The 20,105-nt window shown below is 41.8% G+C and overlaps 3 protein-coding genes across 5 annotated transcripts; 1 reads left to right on the top strand and 2 right to left on the bottom strand.

Moving 5' to 3' along the window:
* Positions 1-768: 768 nt before the first annotated feature.
* LOC105686936 (protein obstructor-E) lies at positions 769-3,407 on the bottom strand. Its single transcript, XM_012402228.3, has 4 exons — positions 3,173-3,407; positions 2,008-2,370; positions 1,102-1,498; positions 769-976 (listed from the first exon to the last, which is right to left on the bottom strand). Exons 1-4 carry the CDS (start codon positions 3,207-3,209, stop codon positions 847-849), a joined length of 927 nt encoding a protein of 308 aa, XP_012257651.1. The 5' UTR covers positions 3,210-3,407; the 3' UTR covers positions 769-846.
* A 1,888-nt stretch (positions 3,408-5,295) lies between these two features.
* Positions 5,296-11,359, top strand: LOC105686932. Its single transcript, XM_012402213.4, has 2 exons — positions 5,296-5,617; positions 6,973-11,359. The coding sequence occupies exons 1-2, from the start codon at positions 5,465-5,467 to the stop codon at positions 10,264-10,266; spliced, it is 3,447 nt and encodes a 1,148-aa protein (XP_012257636.2). The 5' UTR covers positions 5,296-5,464; the 3' UTR covers positions 10,267-11,359.
* Positions 11,360-11,533: 174 nt separating this feature from the next.
* On the bottom strand, positions 11,534-19,572 carry LOC105686942 (aquaporin AQPAn.G). 3 transcript variants are annotated; one of them, XM_012402241.4, is made up of 5 exons: positions 19,349-19,572; positions 13,843-14,100; positions 13,133-13,411; positions 12,840-13,046; positions 11,534-12,417 (listed from the first exon to the last, which is right to left on the bottom strand). In XM_012402241.4, the coding sequence occupies exons 2-5, from the start codon at positions 14,098-14,100 to the stop codon at positions 12,379-12,381; spliced, it is 783 nt and encodes a 260-aa protein (XP_012257664.2). In that variant the 5' UTR covers positions 19,349-19,572; the 3' UTR covers positions 11,534-12,378. The 3 variants fall into 3 exon arrangements, with proteins under 3 accessions (XP_012257664.2, XP_048505668.1, XP_048505669.1); XM_048649711.1 differs by lacking the exon at positions 19,349-19,572 and adding an exon at positions 18,645-18,737; XM_048649712.1 differs by lacking the exon at positions 19,349-19,572 and adding an exon at positions 18,645-18,737 and having other exon boundaries at positions 11,534-12,323.
* Positions 19,573-20,105: the final 533 nt, after the last annotated feature.

Genomic DNA, 20,105 nt, shown 5'->3' with positions numbered 1-20,105 from the left:
TATTAAAAATCTTTGTTTCATAATTAATTGAAAATCGACTACCCCTCGCTATTGTCTGGACGAACGACGTTGACAACGTTGTTTGGCCTTTATTTCTGCGAAGTTAAAAAGAAAACCAGTTGAATGGTCAAGGGGGGTTTGCTTTTTTATCCTCAGAATATGCGGGAGGATGAATAAGTAATTTCAAGCTTCGAGAAATTCCGATTCCAAGCTAGTTGATATCCCTGAGTGCATAAAAGCTAATTGTAATGCAACGAGTATATCGCGAGAATGTCTGATGTGAAAGAGAGAACTGATTCGCCCGATCTGAAACGATGATGTCATCGGACGCAGAAGAACGTGCGCTCGACATGTTTACGATCCAACAATTTTCTCCGAAGTTTTGAAACTTCGACGATCATCTATCTTGGTTTATTCCTGTCTATAATCGTACGAAGTGAACTTCGAGTATTGATGAAAAATCGAACCAAGTCAAAAGTCAAATGCCCTTAAAATGCTGAGGACGTTTGGTATTTACTTCTGTGGATGTGAAGAAACAAGTCTCGGTAAAAGCGAAAGTCTAACCAAATTGCACATGGCACGGTTATATTTTTGAAATCGTTCCTGAGAAAAGTAATTAACGCCGAATTATTGCCGCCATTTTTATATTCGGAATTTTTATATTTTCTGGAATTGTTGTGGCGTACTGTCTGAACAGTTTTATATTTCGTCGCTACCGGGAACCAGAGTACGACAAGGATTTGTTAATTGACACATAAATGCATCTAGTTTTAACTATTAAGGATACTTTTATTATAAAATTAAACTTAAGCCTATATGTTTTTCTGCTTAAAGTATAAATAAGGTTTAGTCTTGGCTTTTCTGTGGCCTTGAGCTTTTTCTTCGACTAGGTCCGTTCGCGGGCCTCGGTTTTGGGGGCGGGTTCTCGAGGGCGTCGAGTTGCTCGTCCGTGAGCTGATCCTTGTACCAGTCTTTGCTGTAAAAAGTTGAATTCAATTCATTGAATTTTATTACCAATACTATTTTCTTCTCACTTAGGATCACGACCGTAAAAATTTCGAACGAAACAAAAGAGAAGAAAAGAAATTCTCGGCTACAAACCATTCGGGTATTTTTCTGGCCCAATCACATTTTCCTGTTCTCTCGTCGAATGCTTGTCCCAGTTTGCATCCGCTTCGCCTCGGAGTAACTCCGTTAACGCAAACGTAGAAGTATTGGCAGTCCTCGGTATCTACGTATCTGGGGTGCGTCGCCGCCACGGATTCATCGACAACGGGACAGGTGAAATTGAAGAGTTCCCTGGAGCCACAACCTTTCTTTTGAGCTTCGTCGGGCCAATTGCAAATTCCGGATTTCTCGGAGAATACCAAGCCATCGGGGCAGGTTATCATGTTGAACTGACCGTCTACGCAGTAGTAAAATTTGTCGCATATTTTCGTGTTCTCGTGGGCGAAATATCCGTGCAAACGTGGACAGTGCTGCGTAGGTTGTGGAGTCTCTGTAATCATTTTTGATCTCATGAATCTCGTGCGCCGATTCCAGCTGGACGCAATCGATAATTATTGCATCCAAAAGATAGATTATTACTTTTTTTTCATCGAAGCGCTCGTAGTCGATATTACGTATAGCAAATGCAAAGGTGATCGCGTGCTGAGACGCGTTGACAACTGTGATATGCCGGTGAAGAATTATTTTTCCAAACAGCTTTCACGTGAATAACAGGTTTCAATACTTTGCCGAAGAACTCGTAGACTTACATAGTTTTGGCAAAAGAGATCAACGAACTCGCCGACTCTGGTCTAAATCCCAGGTAAAGGTACGATTTGTCATCGATGTGCGGAACAGAGTTACATAAGAACACGCGATCGAAAAGCGCGTATATTTTATGACTTCATCTTTGCAAAGACGAACGTCCAAGACCTCATTATGACGAAGTCGAATCGGAGTCGATATAAAATAGGACTACGCATTCAAAAGAAGAAAAAAAAACGTCCGAATTCAACTTACGTCTTTTTGGTTTGTTGGTACAGTCTATGCCGAAGGGAAGATCGCACTTCTCCACCTCATGGTTGTAGTCGTTGAAGACCATTCCATCCGGACAGAGTCTAGCTCGAGGTTTGCCGTCTTGGCAGTCGTGGTACTTGTCGCATTGTTCTGGATCTGGAAAGTATCCATTGGGTTCTGGGCAGACGAATTTTTTTTCTACGTGTTTTGGAGAGTCCTCGTAGTCCTCTTCCTCGACATCCTCATCGTCATCCGCAACTTCGGGAGCAGCGTGACTTGGCTCCCTGGATTTTGTCGCTATTCCTGCTCGTCGGCGATTCTGTTCAGCAGCTTCTTGCTTCCTGGACAGCTGCGCTGTCGCGACTCCTATGGGTGGAAAGAAATCGTTTTCACATCTTTTTCCAACAAATAAAGTACATGGATTTTCGATCGAAAGAAATTATTTACTAATAAGTCAATCATTTTTGTCAACGCTTTGCATTCAGGAAATCCGGAAGAACCGTCAACCGTGAGACAATGAAAGTCCTCAGGGCATGTTCCATGAGGGGGTGGGGGTGGGGGGGCAAGTACGATGACCGATTCAATTTTCAAGGCAGTCAATACGTCCGTGAACAAGGTATGCGCTGAGACGGAGGAACAGAAGTATCGGCAGAGGAGGAGAGAGGAAGGCGCAAGTATACTGGACGACCTCGTGCGAAAAGAAAGCGAGAAAGTATACGACCGAGTTGGTTAGTTCAGTTTGAACACAAATGTCATTAAAGTGTTTCGCACCGACTTAAACTATCCCAACTCAACTAGTTTCCAACCCGCCTCTTAGCTTCCTTAAACGGCAGGATAACAGCCGTTAAACTTACCTACATTTTGAACAACCGCACAGCTCGCTATGTTCGATTATTATAGCTCAGATTGCGCTTTTATTTGGGTTCTTAAAATTCGCTTTCGTCGAATCGAATCCACCATAGGAAATTAAGGGTAAAAGGAAAAGATATGTGAAACAGAAAGGAGAAAAGATAGGAGTTTTTTTTCTAACAATCTGTACCATGTACCGGAAACCAATATGGTGGCAGTCTAAGACCTTTCCAATCACCCCCGCTGGCGTTAGAAGTGCAAGCAAAGTTCCTCTCTAATTTGAATGTGTTATTCGAACAATTTGGAGAATCGAACTCACCAGCGCAGACCAGGAGACAAAGGACCCACAGCTTCATCTTATCTGCAGTGGGGTGAAGGGTGCGAACCGGGAGCACGTAAGAGTCCAGAAACCAGTGTGTGGAAAGTGGTTGATCACCGTGTGCGGATGGATGGATGACTATTGGACTACTGCGGGGACCGATCGAGACACCAGGGCCTTATATGCCTCCCCACTTGAGCCGTGTTTGTTGCAACATTCTTATAGTTAGTCAAGTTGAGAATAGCTCTGCTCCGGGCCTTACGGTCTGTAGCTGATCGCTGACGGATATCGTGTGAGAACGAAACAACAAAGAGGAGGTAGGCACATACGTATGCGAGTGTAATGTAGAATGCATGAATTTAACGGGACGAAATGTCGATCCGGTGGCCATCAGGATTCACGGGGACCAGGCGCGTGGCTGCTCCGTTGCCAGACCAGATCGAAAACCTGACAAGTACGTCGGATTCCAGCACAAGATGTTTTTTTCTTAAAAAATTCTGGAGTCAAATTCGTCGAGGATGACTAGCGTTTCAAATATTCTGCACGCATGGTATCGCGTGCTGATCGCGTTCATTCTTTTGTATCGATTATCGCAAGCCATTTTGAAACGCGTGTAATGATCCGCTTTTCAGAATCATCTGAACGTTGTTTAATTAGTTACTATAAACCCGAGTAATTTAATGTCCTTATTATTGATGATGTTTTCATGATGTTCGAATGTATCTCACATTACCAAACGTCTCAAGTGAACATTTCAGCGATCCCACGAGCGGCCTAAGTCCTGGAAGATTTCTCATCCAGAATTCTCTCTGCTCGATGATGTATGCACACAAATAAGAAAGAAGCTGAGGGTAACGGCTTCCCTAATGACGAAAATGCATGATTCATTTGGGTTGACATTCACTTGGAATGTTTGTAGATTAGATCATGATGAACACTAGCAGAAAAAAAGTTTGATACGATGTGGGTCTACCGAATGTATCAATAAGAAGCTACGACAATTAATTTATAGACTTGTCCTAGGCATGAAGTTTCCCTACAGGTCAGAATCATAAAAGTTATGCCCATGGCGTTGACTGAACATAATCTTCAGTCGAATGATATCAAAAGGTATTGCTCACCGGATGACAATTTCTTGGCGGAAAGTTTGGGACATCCGTCTCGAAGGTGAACCCTGGTGGAAATTCTTGATCGGGCATTTGAAGATCAGAGAACCCTAAAACAAGCTTCTTGATAATGAGGAGTTTATATGCATCAAAGATCTTCAATGTATAAGCCTATATATTAGAGATCTTTGATATGCATCTGGTTTCGTCACCTGTAGTTCTGCCACTCCTGCACTAGCCACAGTCGATCAGTGACTAATTATAAGTACATTTTTTGGAGCACTGTGAATAATCAATGTGACGGGGTTTCGAATACCTAACACGAGTGAGAACAACTAGCGATGTTTTAAACGTTGATAGGACATATTTTTCCAGAGTTCAAGGTCGATCGTTGTTAGGAAAATAAATATTGGGGAGTGGATGAAACTGTTTTTTCAATGTGATTCGAGAACGAATCTCTGGGAAAGACAATCACTGACCTCATGCAAGTATAAATTGGGGTCAAGATCATTCCATTTACTTGCAGGGCGTTGCATATATCGACCATACATGTATCGCACATTACATATAATTAGTTTAACTTTATTCAATTCAAATATTTGCCTAATACGGACGAAGCCGAGATATTCAAATGGTTTTTGTAAATCATTTCAGGACAAGCTTGTATCACATTGTCGCTCGCATCCAGATTTTCAAAATAGCTAGTGGAATGGAAAGGTAGAGGAAGTGAATTGTCGACGAGTTTGTGTTTTTGCCCTGGATCATTCCGTTCCTTCAAATTTGAGATCATGCATTTTCTGCAGTAGGGTGGGAGTCATAATGAATTACGCGGCATTTTTCTGGCCAAGGCGCTCTAGCGGCAAAGATGCTGAGCTTGCAATCCCATGATCATCAGTATGGTTAGTCAACGTTTACCGAGCGAACGACGAAACGAATCGATAGCCAACAAGTGGCGCTAGTGAGTCAAAACCTCCCGCTAGGTCGCGGCTCTCCAGGACGCCACGCGAAGGGAAATAAGCGCTCGACTCCCGAATCTCCGCCATACTCCATAGCGGTATATCGTATCTTGTTCATCACTCCGAGCGACGCTTACCGACGCTCGGCGTCGTTTTCATTGATGAATTTTCGATAAATAACGTTGTGAATTAGTGAAATTTGATTGTTTACATCGTTTTTAACGTGAGAAATGGAGAATAGATTGGCGCCGCTGAGATCCAGGCGGGTGTGCCGATTCTGCCTGACAGAGTCGGAGCCACTCAGCTTCATCTACGAAAGGGATCATAGCAAGCCGTTCCAAGTGCCGCTTACCCTACAAATCATGTCGTGCGTCGCGATTGAGGTAACTACTTTTCGAATTCTCATATATTCGATTAGCAATCCTTGCTTGATTTTCGGTCATCTCACCCTCAATCATTCTAATTAATACAATTTAAATAAAAATTCCATCCAGTGCATAGCGTTGACTTGTATGGATAACGTAGGAATCCTCTTTGCCATGCGAGTAGGGCATTGAACGGCGTCATACCTACCCAACTCCGTAAATGTTGAGCATGTGAATATGAATATAACTATGTAGCATTGAATAATAATACTACGTACTAGAGAGCCAGCCTTGGGTACAATTTTGTGCCAGGTTGGCGGGCGAAGTTAGCTGAGTTTGCGAAGGTAACTTCTGGGCAAAACGTTCTGTCGGTAAAACCTAGTGGGAGCGAGAGAAATGGCAAGGAATTCTTGGAAGCTGAAAGTTAGACAAGGCGATCCTGGCAAAGGAATATGGCCATTCGGAAGACTTCGTCGAGGCTCATTAGTCATTTTTGGCTAGTGTTTATCAGCCTTAAAAATTTTTATTCTCCAGAAATATCACTATTGCAATAACTCCATGTTTTTTTTCCTATTCTGACGCCGCAAGAACTAAATATTTTAGTTATCTACTAATTGCAATAGTCCACGTGTTCGAGTAACACATCTTCTTGTTGTACCCTTACACCGAGAAGTTTTTGTAGTGTTCTCTCATTGTCATTAAAAAAAATTGCCGAATCATTTTACTAGAGGTTGTTGCAGCCCTACTTCGAATAATTGAGATGAGGGTTTATCTACGTTATATCGTACGATCTCGTAGTATTCGAGCGCAATGAATAAATGAACGACAGCACTATTCCGTGTGCGAGTCGAAATTCACGGCATGCCAATCAAAACTCCCGAATAGTTCTGGTAAACCGCATCATGCAGTGATCGCAGTACATTCATCTCTCTCATTTTCGCAAGCACGGTCAAAAGAGGAGATTAGCTTCAGTACGGACGTTGGAAAGCTCTTCTATGCATGCGTACGACTCTGACAGCCTGTCGGAGGTGTTGGTATGGTAGATCGGGGATGTCCCGTTTGTACTATAGGTGGTGCTAAAGTAATCCCCCACGCGGTCCGATCCCTGCCCATTGGTCCATTTATGGACCTTGAGTTTGATGCATATATGCAGGTACTTTAATATGTGGCGGGAATCGGTATTGCAACATGAGAGGAAATACACTTGTTCGAACGATTTTGAAATTTCGCGAATGAAACATCAAAGAACATGATAATCTCTAGTCTTTTTTTTCTCAATGAGCTGTAGTGAAATAAACGAAATTGTTCCGACTAATGCGAATGCTTAGAAATAATTGCGCTTCCCACATTACCGATACTTTTATTATTTCAAGGTGTATGCCGCGGATGGAATGCCACAGATGATATGCTCGATTTGTCGTTGGAATCTGGACCACTCTTACAAATTTAAAATTCAGTGTAAGAAAGCTGACGAAGCATTGAGAGCTTATCCAGTGTCGGGAGTGCTACCCCGACCATTTCCAGCTCTACCTACTAACCCACCCGAATCGACAAATAAAAGATTACCTGACCAGAGATCTCAAAATGAACAATCTAAAAAACCACGTCTCGAAGATGGCGAAAGAGAGAGAAGGGAGCTGAGAGACAGGGAGCGGGACAGGCAGTCGGAAAAAGAGACGGACAACAACGATCGCCATGACATGTACGAAGATGACCAAGACGGAGGTAGCTATGGAGAGAATGAACACCAGAATGAAAAAGTTATCGCCCAGCTAGAGCCCGGTGAAATAAGAGTTCATGCCTGTGATCAGTGTGATAGGACCTTTCCTTTGAGACAGGCACTCCAAATCCATCTCCAGAAAGCTCACAGAGATCGAAATTACAAATGTACCGAATGCAACAAACTCTTCTTTTCGAAATATGATTTGACCAAGCATCTTGCCACCCATTCCGATGTAAAACCGTTTATTTGTCAAATCTGCAACAAACATTTCACTAGGGTGAGCCTCCTGCAGCGCCACGAAAAAATTCATAGAGATGAGCTCAGATACGGATGCCAGCACTGCGATCGGGAATTCTTCACGACGGATGAATTGGAAAAACATGAAGAAACTGTACACAAAGCCTCTAAACCGTTCCATTGCAACATATGCAATAAAAGATTCACTTATCGGCAAGGACTCGAGCGCCATGAACTATTACACAGCGATGACAAAAGTTTCGTTTGCGAATACTGCAAAGAAGCATTCAGATCGAGTACCGAACTCGCTAGACATCTCACTACGCACGCTGGGCATAGACCTTATTTGTGCAAACTATGCCCTAGGACTTTTCTGCTATCTCATCATCTGACCAGACACATGAGAACGCACTCGGTGGAAAAACCTCACGTATGCGAAGAGTGTGGCAAGGCTTTCAAGCGTAAAGAAAGCCTAGAAGTGCACGCGCTGACCCATTCGAAGCGTGGTATGGGCTTGACCTGTGACATCTGCCAAGAATCTTGCAGAAATCGGGCAGATTATGTGACCCACATCAAACAGCATATCGAAGCGGGTGAGAAGATGGGCCCTGATGGACTCCGACCGGATAATCGAAACGATAAAATAGACTCGCAATCTGAGGAGGAGGAAGAAGAGGAGGATACCGACGGTGATGACGATTACGAGCCACCAGGGTATATAGCCAAAAAGATTCCGAAGCTCGAGCCACCAGAGAGCGATGAAGAAATGGAAAAATCGGACAAGAAGGAGCAAGTCGTTTACGTCAGAAATAAAGATGGAAATGTTGTTAAGAAAACGATAAAAACTCTGATGCCCATCCATAAACGGGAGATTCAGGATAACAAGGCAAGGCCGGGTCCCAGCGGTTCTCAATCTGCAAGAAATAATTCCGGTAAAGGAGAAGGCAGGCCTGTGACCTCAGACAATGAATCGACGCCAAGGCTTCGTTCTCAGCATCGTAACGTCGATGACACCGAAGCACAAGTACAAAAGATAGTTGCCCAGGTCTTCAAGGAGCATAAGATACCCCTAAAGCACCAAAACATTCCATCGGAACAGTCGAAGGATTCAGCGGGCGCTTCTACTCCCGATCACGTACAGACTCGCTCTCAAAAAGCGACACCGACTACAGTTTCGACACCAACGGTCGCCGCTAGTCAAAAAGACGATTCTGTGAAGTCGGAAACTGCCACTCCGAAATCAGTCAACACTGTAAAAGTTATAAAGCGAATTGTCGTCAGGAAGCCCGCCGGTAGCGCTGAAGGAGTGCAAGCTGCTTTAGCCGCATGTGTTAAGGATGAATGCCCGACCACATCGAGTGTAAGTGGTGCTAAAATTACGAAGAGAGTGATCGTTCGGCGGATCATCAGACACGGTGACACCACTCGAGAAGTTATCATGAATCCGGACGGGACAATTCTCGATCCCGTCGAACTCGCGAAATTGCCGACACGTAATGTCGTCAAGCGGGTGGTTGTTAGAAAAGCGAAGGAAAAGGTTCAAGAACAGGGGGATCAGCAAATTAAAACTGAATCGTCCGAGTCGAATTTAATAGATTCACCGAAGTTCGAATTGAAGACTACGCAATCGACGAATGCACAGAAATCGAGTGGCCCCGTACAGAAACCATCCGAAAGTAAATCCGGGCAGCGAGGATCTGAGACGACGGTGACGTCGTCAGAAATAAACGATGAGAATCCAGAGAGTACCAAAGAGAAATTAGAAAAACTAGAAAAACGTGTGGAGCAGCAGAGATTGAAGATTGAGGAATTGCAAGCAAGAAAACAACAAGAAATTGATTCCGTTGAAGATATGTTACCGGAAAGACAAGATGAATCCGAAGAAGAACAACAGCTACCCTTGAAGCGAGTGTTTGTGAAGAGGAAGCAGAGTGTTTATGACGAAGAAAAGGAATATGACAGTGATGAAAAGGAATCAGTCAGCGTAAAGGAAGAGCCTCTCTCAGTCAAAGAAGAGTTCGGGGTATCTCAGGAATCACCAAAAAAAGATTACAAGAAGCCAATAGTAACGAGTAGCTCTAAAGTCTACGGCAACAAAAAGATCATTTTGATAAAATCGGAGGAACAGTCAGCTCTAGACGACAGTTCGATGAGTCGAGAGTTGAGTAGCATTCTAGATGAGTCGGAGACTGCAGTAAAAATGCAAGATAACGTTCTCAGTAATCTCTCTCAGATTTCCGCGCTTGATGAAACGGAGCAAATAAAGCTTGAAGTTGAAAATATGTCCACCGATGAACAAATCGGCGGACATATTTTGGACTCGAGCAATGTCCGAGACGATCTGAAAGCTACTGAAGATAAAAGCCGCGAGTCATTGCTAGAAGACTTGCAAGCAGGCGATAAAAGTGAAGACGAAGAAATGATTCAGGCGCAAGAAGATGGCGGTGATAACGAGGACGTCCAAATTATAGAAACAACAGTTGAGCACGACGAAAGTAATCAGCATTCATTATTATTAGAAAGTCAAGGCGTTACAGACGCTGCAGATAGTTTTGTTGCTTCAAACTCTAATTTAAATGGCCAGAAGCCGGAAGATCCGGATATAGAAGATACTTCAATGGAGGTATCGAATAATACGATTAATCTAAGCGAAACTAACGAAACTCAGGACAGCATAGAGGATAAATTGTCACAACTTGACAGCTAAGGTAACATTGAGATCTACAATTTTTCATTAGAGCTAGAATATAAGAATAATAATATTCTCTTATTATGATGGCGAAAATTTCCAGAAAGTATATCATATTATTTAGATACATACGGGATATTGCGCGGGATGGAGGTACATCACAAAACCTCGTATGATTAAACTCAATATACACTTATATTGTCCAATCAATAACTGGATTTTTGTTTCCTTTGAAAAAATAATTACTATTCTAAATAATCCAACCCAAGATATACCAACTAAGCAATCATACACCATATGTCATGATATTGTTTCCTTTTTTTATTTTGATCAACATTTTTAAACTCCGACATTGAGATCAGACGTGTAAATCAGCGAATAATAACATTGTGTGTATGTATATTTGTCAGATCTCTTCTTCAGTTTTAATATTGAATGCCAGTGTTACTGTCATTCGTCGATATCGTCATTGTTCTTAATTTGCTAAATGGGTACGTAAGGTGGGCGAAACTCTCAGTGCCTTTAAAAGCGCACAGCTATTATATCTGAAACATAAAATAACTAATATTATTAATTATTCAGCATCCGAACGATAATTGCCTCTCGTATGTGAAAAATTATCACCTAATAGTGAACAAACGGGAGGTTGATAACTCTTGAAATTGTACAAACAACCTCTCCACTGTTATTATTTCGAATTATAAAAATTACGTACGGAATACCGACAAGTCAGGTGAAATGTGTTCCATAAATTCGATGCGATTCAATTTGTTTACTTTGAAAAACAATCTTAAATCTGCTTCTGATCGTGATGAAGTTAGAATATTTCCAATCACCTCGTACTACATTTGTTCTACATCATTCGTATAGCTGTTCCATCGCGCTTAAGCGCAATTGACCAGAGATCGATGATTTGCCCACCTTAGATCTATGCTTGAATGTCACAGTATACTTATACCTATAGGTAAAATAGGATAACAATTCGTTGAAAAAATTTACTTTGGTAATATGAAACATCTATAGAACCACTTAGATGTAAGAGTAGCATGTATTTCCAAAAACAATATACTGTATTAAATACAAGAGACAGTGTACGTACATCCGAAACTGACCACCAATGTATCAAATCTTGTTTCCCACCGTCCAATGCATGCGGAGATCCCGCAAATCTGTTCATATATGGACGCAAATGCGAATGTTTTTATGGACGACTCAGAACATCCAATGGAGAACATGATAATTTGGTTGGAACAATAAAAATAACAGTAAGTTTAAAGAATTTCCATTTTAAGTATAAAATATCTTTCTTTATTACAGAACATAATCATAACATACAGGCTAATGAGTACAACTTGGATAATTAAATTACGCGACACTGATGTACTACATAATTAAGGCTATGCAACGACATTACCTCGTAACGAGATAAATGAATAGAAGAATACTGGTGAATGTTGAATTGTGAATTATATGAAAATATGAAATATGAAAGATATGAAAAATGCTTGGGTACAGTTTCAGTTTCGTACCAGAAAACAATGAAATCCTACTTCGATTTCTTAAACGCGAAGAATACAGGGCGGTTTTTTTGTATTGTTAGTCACTTGAGTGAACCGCTTTTGAAACAGTAGAAATACCTTATTCAGTTCAAAATCGAGCATTTATTCTTAAAGTCCGAGTTTATTTTAAAATGAGACCAATTCGTGAACTCTAAGAAGAGAAGTACAAGGTGACTTAATTTTGGAAATAAGGGTGCGACAACAAAAATGAAATATAAATGACTATATCGACAATAATGAGGATGTAAATGAAGTCAATCTTTGGATTTTAACTCAAAATACATAATTTTTTATCCGCTTCAATAAAATGACTTAGAAGCTAAGGAGTCACGGATAAAAGAAATGAACGAAGAGAAAATGATAAGCGACGTTTTAACATATTACGTAATTGTGTGTTGGTTATGCTCAATTGGTGGTATATGGATCGCGCAGCATGCTAGTTAATTTCGGCGTTACAAAGACCGGTTAGTGGCCAGATCAAGCAGGAGTCGTACCCTTCTTGGTGAGCTGCTGCAGCTGCAAAAGAAGGTTCGTATTCACAATTCGTTCTCTTTTCATTTTTCCGCTCGACTCAAAGTCCTCCTTTTCCGCTGTCTATGAACTCGAACCGCTACAGAGTAAACACAAGCGGCCGTTACACCCCTTTTTCGCATGTTAATTTCTACGATCTATCAATCCTTCAATTCTAAAGAGTAAGACTCGAACCCCAGATTATCCATCAGATTTGTTTGAAGCAACCGATAAGGAAAAAAGCATAATTTTCGTGACTGTTAATTTACATTGCATGCAGAAAGAGGCCACCAGAGTTTACGTTTTCACTCTTTGGTATTACATATATGATAAGACTCGAAAACCATCGACAATTCTCTCAAGATTCCCAATTTATCAAGAACGATAAAAATGGTATCCATTGAAAATGACGATGCTCTCTAAATTCAGAGGGATCGTATTACGCCGGTATTTCGGTTGCAAGGTCTACGAGCATGCAGCCAATTCCGGGGCATCGTTCATCTACATTTTCGTATCGAATACCTCTTTCTCCTCGGTGACAGAGAATCCGTACTGCCTTGGTCGTTCCGGTTCCACAGCCGGGCCGATGGCGTGTTCGTAAATAAGGGCTCCGGCGATACCCCCAAGAATTGGGCCCACCCAGTACAACCAATGGTTATCCAATTCTCCCATAATGGCAGCGCTTCCAAGAGCTCGAGCTGGATTCATACCGGAACCGGTCCTTGTGATCTGCGGAAACACAAGAGAAAGATGAATTCACTACACCGTTCGAAATACATACCTCGATCGCATTTGTGGGTAAAATTCCGACTCACCGCGACGAAGTGTCCGACAGTGATGGCGAATCCAATGATGATGGGGATGATGCCTTTGCTGTCGGGTTTGGCCGCATCGCAGGCGCCGCATACAACGAGCACGAGGACCAGGCCCAAGAAAAATTCAGTTCCAAGACCCTGGGCGACCGTAACTTCTCCCTGAAGACCAACGGTACCTGCGGCCATAGTTCCTGGCGACAACGCCTTCACAATAGCTGATCCAGCGATCGCTCCGACGCTTTGTGCAATCACGTAGAGGATCGCTCTGATAATTGGGACCTGTGAAAATCGATGGAAAATAAGGGTGCATTCATCGGAATTGAAAGATCGCGTCCTAAATTAATTTGGCGAAACAAGCACGGTAGTATCACCTGTTCTATATTTATAGAGGAGTGATCGTTTCTATACCGGCATTATCGATAATCGTCGTATATGGCCATGAGTAAAATCGGATCAAATGGTTTCCAATTGGAGAGTTATATTTTCTCTGCACGCACATATGAATACGTAACATGGCTGGTGAACCTTTTCGATTGACACAGATATTCGTAAATGGGCAGGTGCAGTAAGTAGATATCACATCACTAGTATGGAAAAGGCCTAGTTTTCTTTTCCTTACAAAATTAAAAGTCCGTGGACCGGTTACCTTTGCCCATTAACGGAGTACTCGTAACTCTCAATGCCCGAGGTCACGCGCGACTTATGCATACCTTTCCTACTGCAGCGAGTCCCACGGTGACCGCTGGGTTTATGTGTCCTCCAGATATATGCCCTATACTCTGTATAACAACCGCAACGGTGAGACCGAACGATAGACAAATGGCCACGTTGTCCCGCGTTTCGACGGCACCACATCCGAAGAAGTTCAAAAGCAGGGTGCCGAAGAACTCGGCGAATAAGGATCTGTAAAGATTACCCTTACGGTCCGTCAGCTCGCTGACTCCCAATACAGATTTTAGTCCTCCCATCTGCAAACATGAATGAGGTATGAATCAAAATGTGATTTTGGTTGAAACTTTGAAAGAATGAACGGTCAACGATCTTTTGGGTCGAGTACCATACGTCTGAAATAACATTCATCACTATAGCCAATTCGAGAATGGCTGATTACTGTGCGCTAGTTCCTCTACTGGTAGTAATTATGTCATAACATGTGCTCTTCATCGTGACGTTGAACAGCCGACTCTTGAAACTGCTGGATGCCTCGAGTAGTTAAATGACGAGAGGAATGCTCGAGAGTTAAATCTCCTGTTATTCTCCGAATGTTGTACAAGTAATAGAATGTCTCTAATTGACAGTTGCGGATAACACGCGGTGCATATCACGGGGACCTCTGGTCAAGCGGCGTAACACTACGATATCGCATTCGCATATATTGCAACTGTAGTATGTAAACCTACCTACTCGTTCCGAGATTATAACACATCACAGCAATAATGAAATGTCAGCTTCGCAACGTCATAAAAACTACGCGTCGGTCTGGGGAGGACAGGAAATCGTGCAGAGGACCTTGACGCAACTATACGCAGGGTGGACTCTTCGCGTGTCTTGTCGTAGGATTTGAACGGGTTAATTGAAAAAAAAAAAAGGTAACAGTTTATTTTCAGATGAACAAAAATTTATAAGAACGTGATACGATGCGAACTTTGATTGTATGGCGACAACAGCTCGTAGGTATCGGTAAGGATTATTCGAAATCTCCTGAAATGCGTCTATACTTCTCATTGTCAGTCGACTATCTCGGAAACAATATGAGTTGTTGCGCATGATACGCTAGAAATGCGCACCACGTCTTCGAATATTTTCGTGTCCCTATTTGCATGCAGCAACAATTACGCACTCAAGAGTTTTACGTGATCGTCATTCGAGCCACGGGTCTACAATTGATTTCCAGTGAGTCGCGAACGACTCCGATGTATTTTCATTGCGTATCAGATAAAATTTAACGCCAAATTGATATCCAGTAATTTTGGGGGACAAAAAATGAAATGAAAATATTAATAATAACCGTAACAATAATTTAGTGTGTCAGTGTAATAGGAGTGAAAATCAGATACGAAATCGATACTAATATTATATAGAAAGAGTTCGTTTATGTACGATATCTTATATCAATTTATCGACACATACCGACGAAAATACCGATTTAATCACCGATACGATTAAATTGATCGACCCGACCGATGTATCCAAATCTGTCGATCGTGTATTTTATCAGCTTGATTTCTTGCAGCGACTCGCCGAGTTCGATTAAATTCACCGCGTAGGACGTGAGATTTTAATATCGACCAAACCTGAAGCACATTTCGAACGGTAATCCTACAAGCATCTCTGAATGTCTGAGCACCCCGTCCCAATTTTTTTAACGAACGAATATTCCCGAATCCTACTACGCGGTGCGACTCGCTATCATTATATCATTATATCATTATATTTATGAATCAAGTGGCGAGTTGTCGGACTACTTTGTTCGTCAGTTTGTTCTGATGTAGGTATGATCGGACGACGATTATTCGCGAATATATCCGCCCCGAAAATAATGCGAATTGCGTCGCGTTTTTCCTCCTGCATGAAATTAAGTTGCGTATATAGGATGTACGTATATCGTATATTCGTGGATATTAACACATGCAGATCATCACATCCTGAAGCCTGTGCGCTCTCGGCCTATTTAACAGCAACATTAAATTATTTAATCGCTCCTAAATCATTCCGTCACCCACATACATTTATCGCGTGTATTCGCACACACGCGTCGTGCGAATTGTAACTTGGTGCGGTCGTAGCGAGCTATGGTAACGCGATTGTACCCGATGTACGTAAACAATTCTGGGTACACGCCAGACTGATTAACACCACCTTCCTTTTACCAATGACAACTGGAATATAACTAGCATTGCTCCGTACTTGATTATTCCACCTACAACTTTATAAATTGCGTCAATTTTAACCCGCCGATTAGGATATCCTCAATATAAGAATCGTGATTTGTAAACCGAACTAATTCCTTATCGCACCTACTCATAATTGATCGACCGGATAGAAGAAAGCCGATGAGCCGATGACCGTTCATCATATTTTGGCAATAAGCTGTACAATAAAACTATCGGATTACATTTTTTAACGGAAGTCACGATGGATTACGGCATGCGTCATTGAAAAAGGTATTTTTTTTCTTTTTGGTTTTACCGCGTCACTCCGATATTAGTGCACGTTTGGAACCACCGATCGGACCTTATCGGGGAGGTTGTACCGGTACGATATTGTAAAAATTGTCACGGTTGGATGAAAGTCTCGCAAAAATTTTGGAGCGACTCGCCATTCCGTTGAAATATAGTGACCGTAAGGTATTCGTGATGTTGTTTGGCGGCGGATGATGCTAAAGAATAATGCCAGGGATTACGTCATTTTCGAGATCATTCGTCCACTCGCATACCCATGTCCCGTATCCCACTTACACTTTTCGTCGCTCATGACGACATGCGTGCAGGACTACAGCAGCGATTCGTTAGCGCTGTTGTCAGCCAATTTTCGTACGCCGAGTCGTATAATTACACGAGGGAAAAAAAATTCGATGATTTCACGCACGCCCGTATATGTAGACTCGATAAATTTACGTGATAACGGCTGTGGTAATACCAACTGATTAACATTCGTAGCAGAAATTTATCGAACGAGTCGTCGGTGGCGAAAAAGTTTGAGCAGGTGCGCGTTCAGACGTGACAAAAATGGCTAACAATCGGAGAGAAAGAAATTTTTTGGAAAAATTTGTGAAATTGATGCAATTACGGAGCGTACAACGAGGCGTGGTTACGGCTCTTAAAAGTTTGGAGATAGCCGCCCCGGTATATAAACTAGGTCTCGTTCATGCGGGGAACTCGCGTGACGTGTATCAAGAAGCGCAACGACGATATTTCGTGGCCAATCAGTTCTGATGCCCTATATAATAGACAACACGCTAGACAATCACATCAAGGAGCTTGAGGGCAGAGACTTGCGACCTCTTGAAAAGATCTATTATCATCGTTCATCGTCCAAGATTGCACCAATTTAAAAATACCTATACCTACACGCGTACAGACATCGTATTCCGTTAACTTGACCTAGGAATAATAGAGAAGGAATAATTCTCCTTCTACCTATACTCAATTACCGACGTCATACAATTTATACCTGCGTTTCTCTCGCGAAATTATACTCTCCGATTTCTGTCGATTCTCAGGTCAATTTATTCTCCGTTATTCAATCATTTTTATTCTCATCTTTCTGCACATGTATGTACGTATACAGTTGCACTCTACTATTAATTTCGTTCTCTCTTTCAAGGCAAGTTACGGCTCCGAGTTAGAGAAGTCCTGCTAACCGGTTGTCCCAATAAATTCTCGCTCCGCAAGTGTTAGCGATCTCGCAGTTTATATATGCGTACGTATTATACGGTCACTTCCTTCGCTAAAGCTTGTCGTCTACAGGCCAAATCTGCGGGCTACGTTATATTGCTATAATACATAAATGTATATATGAGGTGGGCAAACATTAGGTCGTTTAAGGAAGCAAATGTTGTCGCGACTGTTTTATCACCGCTAATTAGATTAAATTTTCGTCACTCTCGCATATATACATACATAAATATGCTTGTTAATTCCCGCTGATATTTTCAAACACGAGAAACGACCTTGCGCGACTGGAGAAACTTTCAATACTATTCGCGTTTTTTGTTTTTTTTTCTGTCGCTTCGCTTCTATCCTCCCTTTTTGAATCCGACTCCGCTAATCGCAGACGAGATCGTGTATTCGGATGGCAATGAAATCGAACGATGTTAGAGGCGGCTAAAAGATGGGAGCAAAAACAGGCAAACACGAAAACTAATTAACTGTAGAAGGATTATTACTTTGGTATGTATGAGATGACGACGTCTTCGGAGTCTAGGATGCTTTGAAATAAGAGGAAATATACCGTGATTTAGTTGGGCTGCATGCATCAAATTCAATTTGATTTTACGAATCGGCAAATAAGCCGATTTCAATAACATTTAAATGGTCGGACTGCAGCCCCGAGGGTTTACAAACACCCTATACTGCAACATGAACCGTTCAAAAACAAGTACCGGTGAAAGTACAACGATCTTTGGATGGAATACCGATTACCTATTTTCACAGCAAGTATTTCGTATGTGATCATTGAAAATCTGACAAATACGAGATGCTATCTGAGGACTGAAAGACTTATCTGTAAAAAATAGAGCTTAAAGTCGTTCGGATATCAATTCCTCTAAACCGTTTTCTGGAAAAATGCAACGTGCATTTTCTGCGCCGAAGAAGATTGCACAGTTTATACATCCGTACCGAGCGAGCACATGTTTGAAACCGTTATTTTTATATAGCTACGACAGTTCTTTGTGACAATCGCAGGGATCTCAGACAACAGATAAGCCGTTATAATAAAACTTATAGTCGTTAATTGAGTATCATTTCAGTGTGTATTCGAAGCTTCTATAACGATCATTTTCTCTCACCTCGAACTGCGATTTGACCCGCGAAAGTGAATAACATGGGGCTATAGATCGCCGTTTTATTGGATCATTGATCGCCATAAAACGCATTGAACGAAAGTTCGGTTGTTGGAGTCATGGAATAAATTAACGATTGATCCTGTGAATCATAAAAGTTGAAAAAGAAAAAAAAAGGTTTCACGTAAATTTCTGAAATATATTAATAATTACGCGCTTGCTCACGAAGCAGTGGCTACCTGTGGTCAGCAAACCGCGATAATGATACGATACGTTCAAGAAAAAGAGAAAAAATTTATAATTGCGGTTTGGACAGTGACGTAAAATAACTGTTTTACAGTCAAACGTTACGCGTTATATAACATGCATGTTTTACACATATTACTGAATCCAAATAATGAAATAAATTTATTACTCCTTTGGGGAAAAATAGGGCAACGGACGTGCGGTTGAAGAAAAAAATGAGAAAAAATTAATTCACATCCTGAATGAAGTCTTGCCAGATGATTATTATAGAATCTTATCGTGATCAACCGTGCAAAGGATTTCAACATTCAGTACAGAAACGTACACCTATAATTATTTATTTTCGGAACAGTGATTTCAACTGCGGCCGATTCCTTACTTTTCAATTGTCCGTTTTTTTTCAAAAAAAAAAAAAAAAAATGTCTACTCAAACGCAAAGTTATAAGACAGATGACAAAACTTACCGTGACGAAGCTCGGGCACGTAGATGAAAAGTGAGACGAAAATAATTCAGGACAAATGAAGTATCTCGAGTGCAAACGGTATCACTGGTTCTTTCGTTTGTATCGAAAGAATAGATTCTTTGGAACTAAATTTTTTGTTTTTTTTTTCTTTCAATTCTTTTATCACTGGATTGCGCTTCACGGAGCGACTCACAATAACCGTAGGGTCTCGGATCTCGACTGTGCCGCGATATAGCCGCGCGGAACTTGATATACCTATATAGCGGTGCCGCAGCCACCGCTGCCTCAGTGCTTCGATGCCTTTACCCGACCCTGCTCACCGAAGACGACGAAGTTGGGGTAGGGATATCATTTGTCGGAACCGCCACCTCCAGAGGAAAAACAACGCCTGTCTGTGCTTTTTATTAAGCTATTCATTCGTAATCTACTCGGGGTGGCTTATTGAGTCTTGGAAAAAAAAAAGTGTGTCATCGAATTCTCGGACATTAAACAAGGTCATTTTCCGAGGGGATTTCTTTTTTTTTTTCTTTCCTTTTTTTCAGACTACCTCGTAGAGGAATGCGGTGAATTTTGAGCTTGCAGAGCTTTATTACGCGCGATTTGAATCGAAATCCGATGAAGGAAGACCGCGTCATTTTCCCGAACCTGGTACGGCGGTGCAGTTCCACTTTCGCTCCTGGCACCCCTTCGAACTCTGGGATTCCGAGTCGATTTTCCGATAATCAGCCCTTCGCCTGGAAACGCAAGGTTTTCATAA

This window comes from Athalia rosae, chromosome 2 (assembly GCF_917208135.1).
Source record: "Athalia rosae chromosome 2, iyAthRosa1.1, whole genome shotgun sequence".
NCBI lineage: Eukaryota > Metazoa > Arthropoda > Insecta > Hymenoptera > Athaliidae > Athalia > Athalia rosae.
The sequence above is the reverse complement of the archived record's forward strand: the minus strand, read 5'-3'. Positions and strand labels throughout refer to the sequence as shown.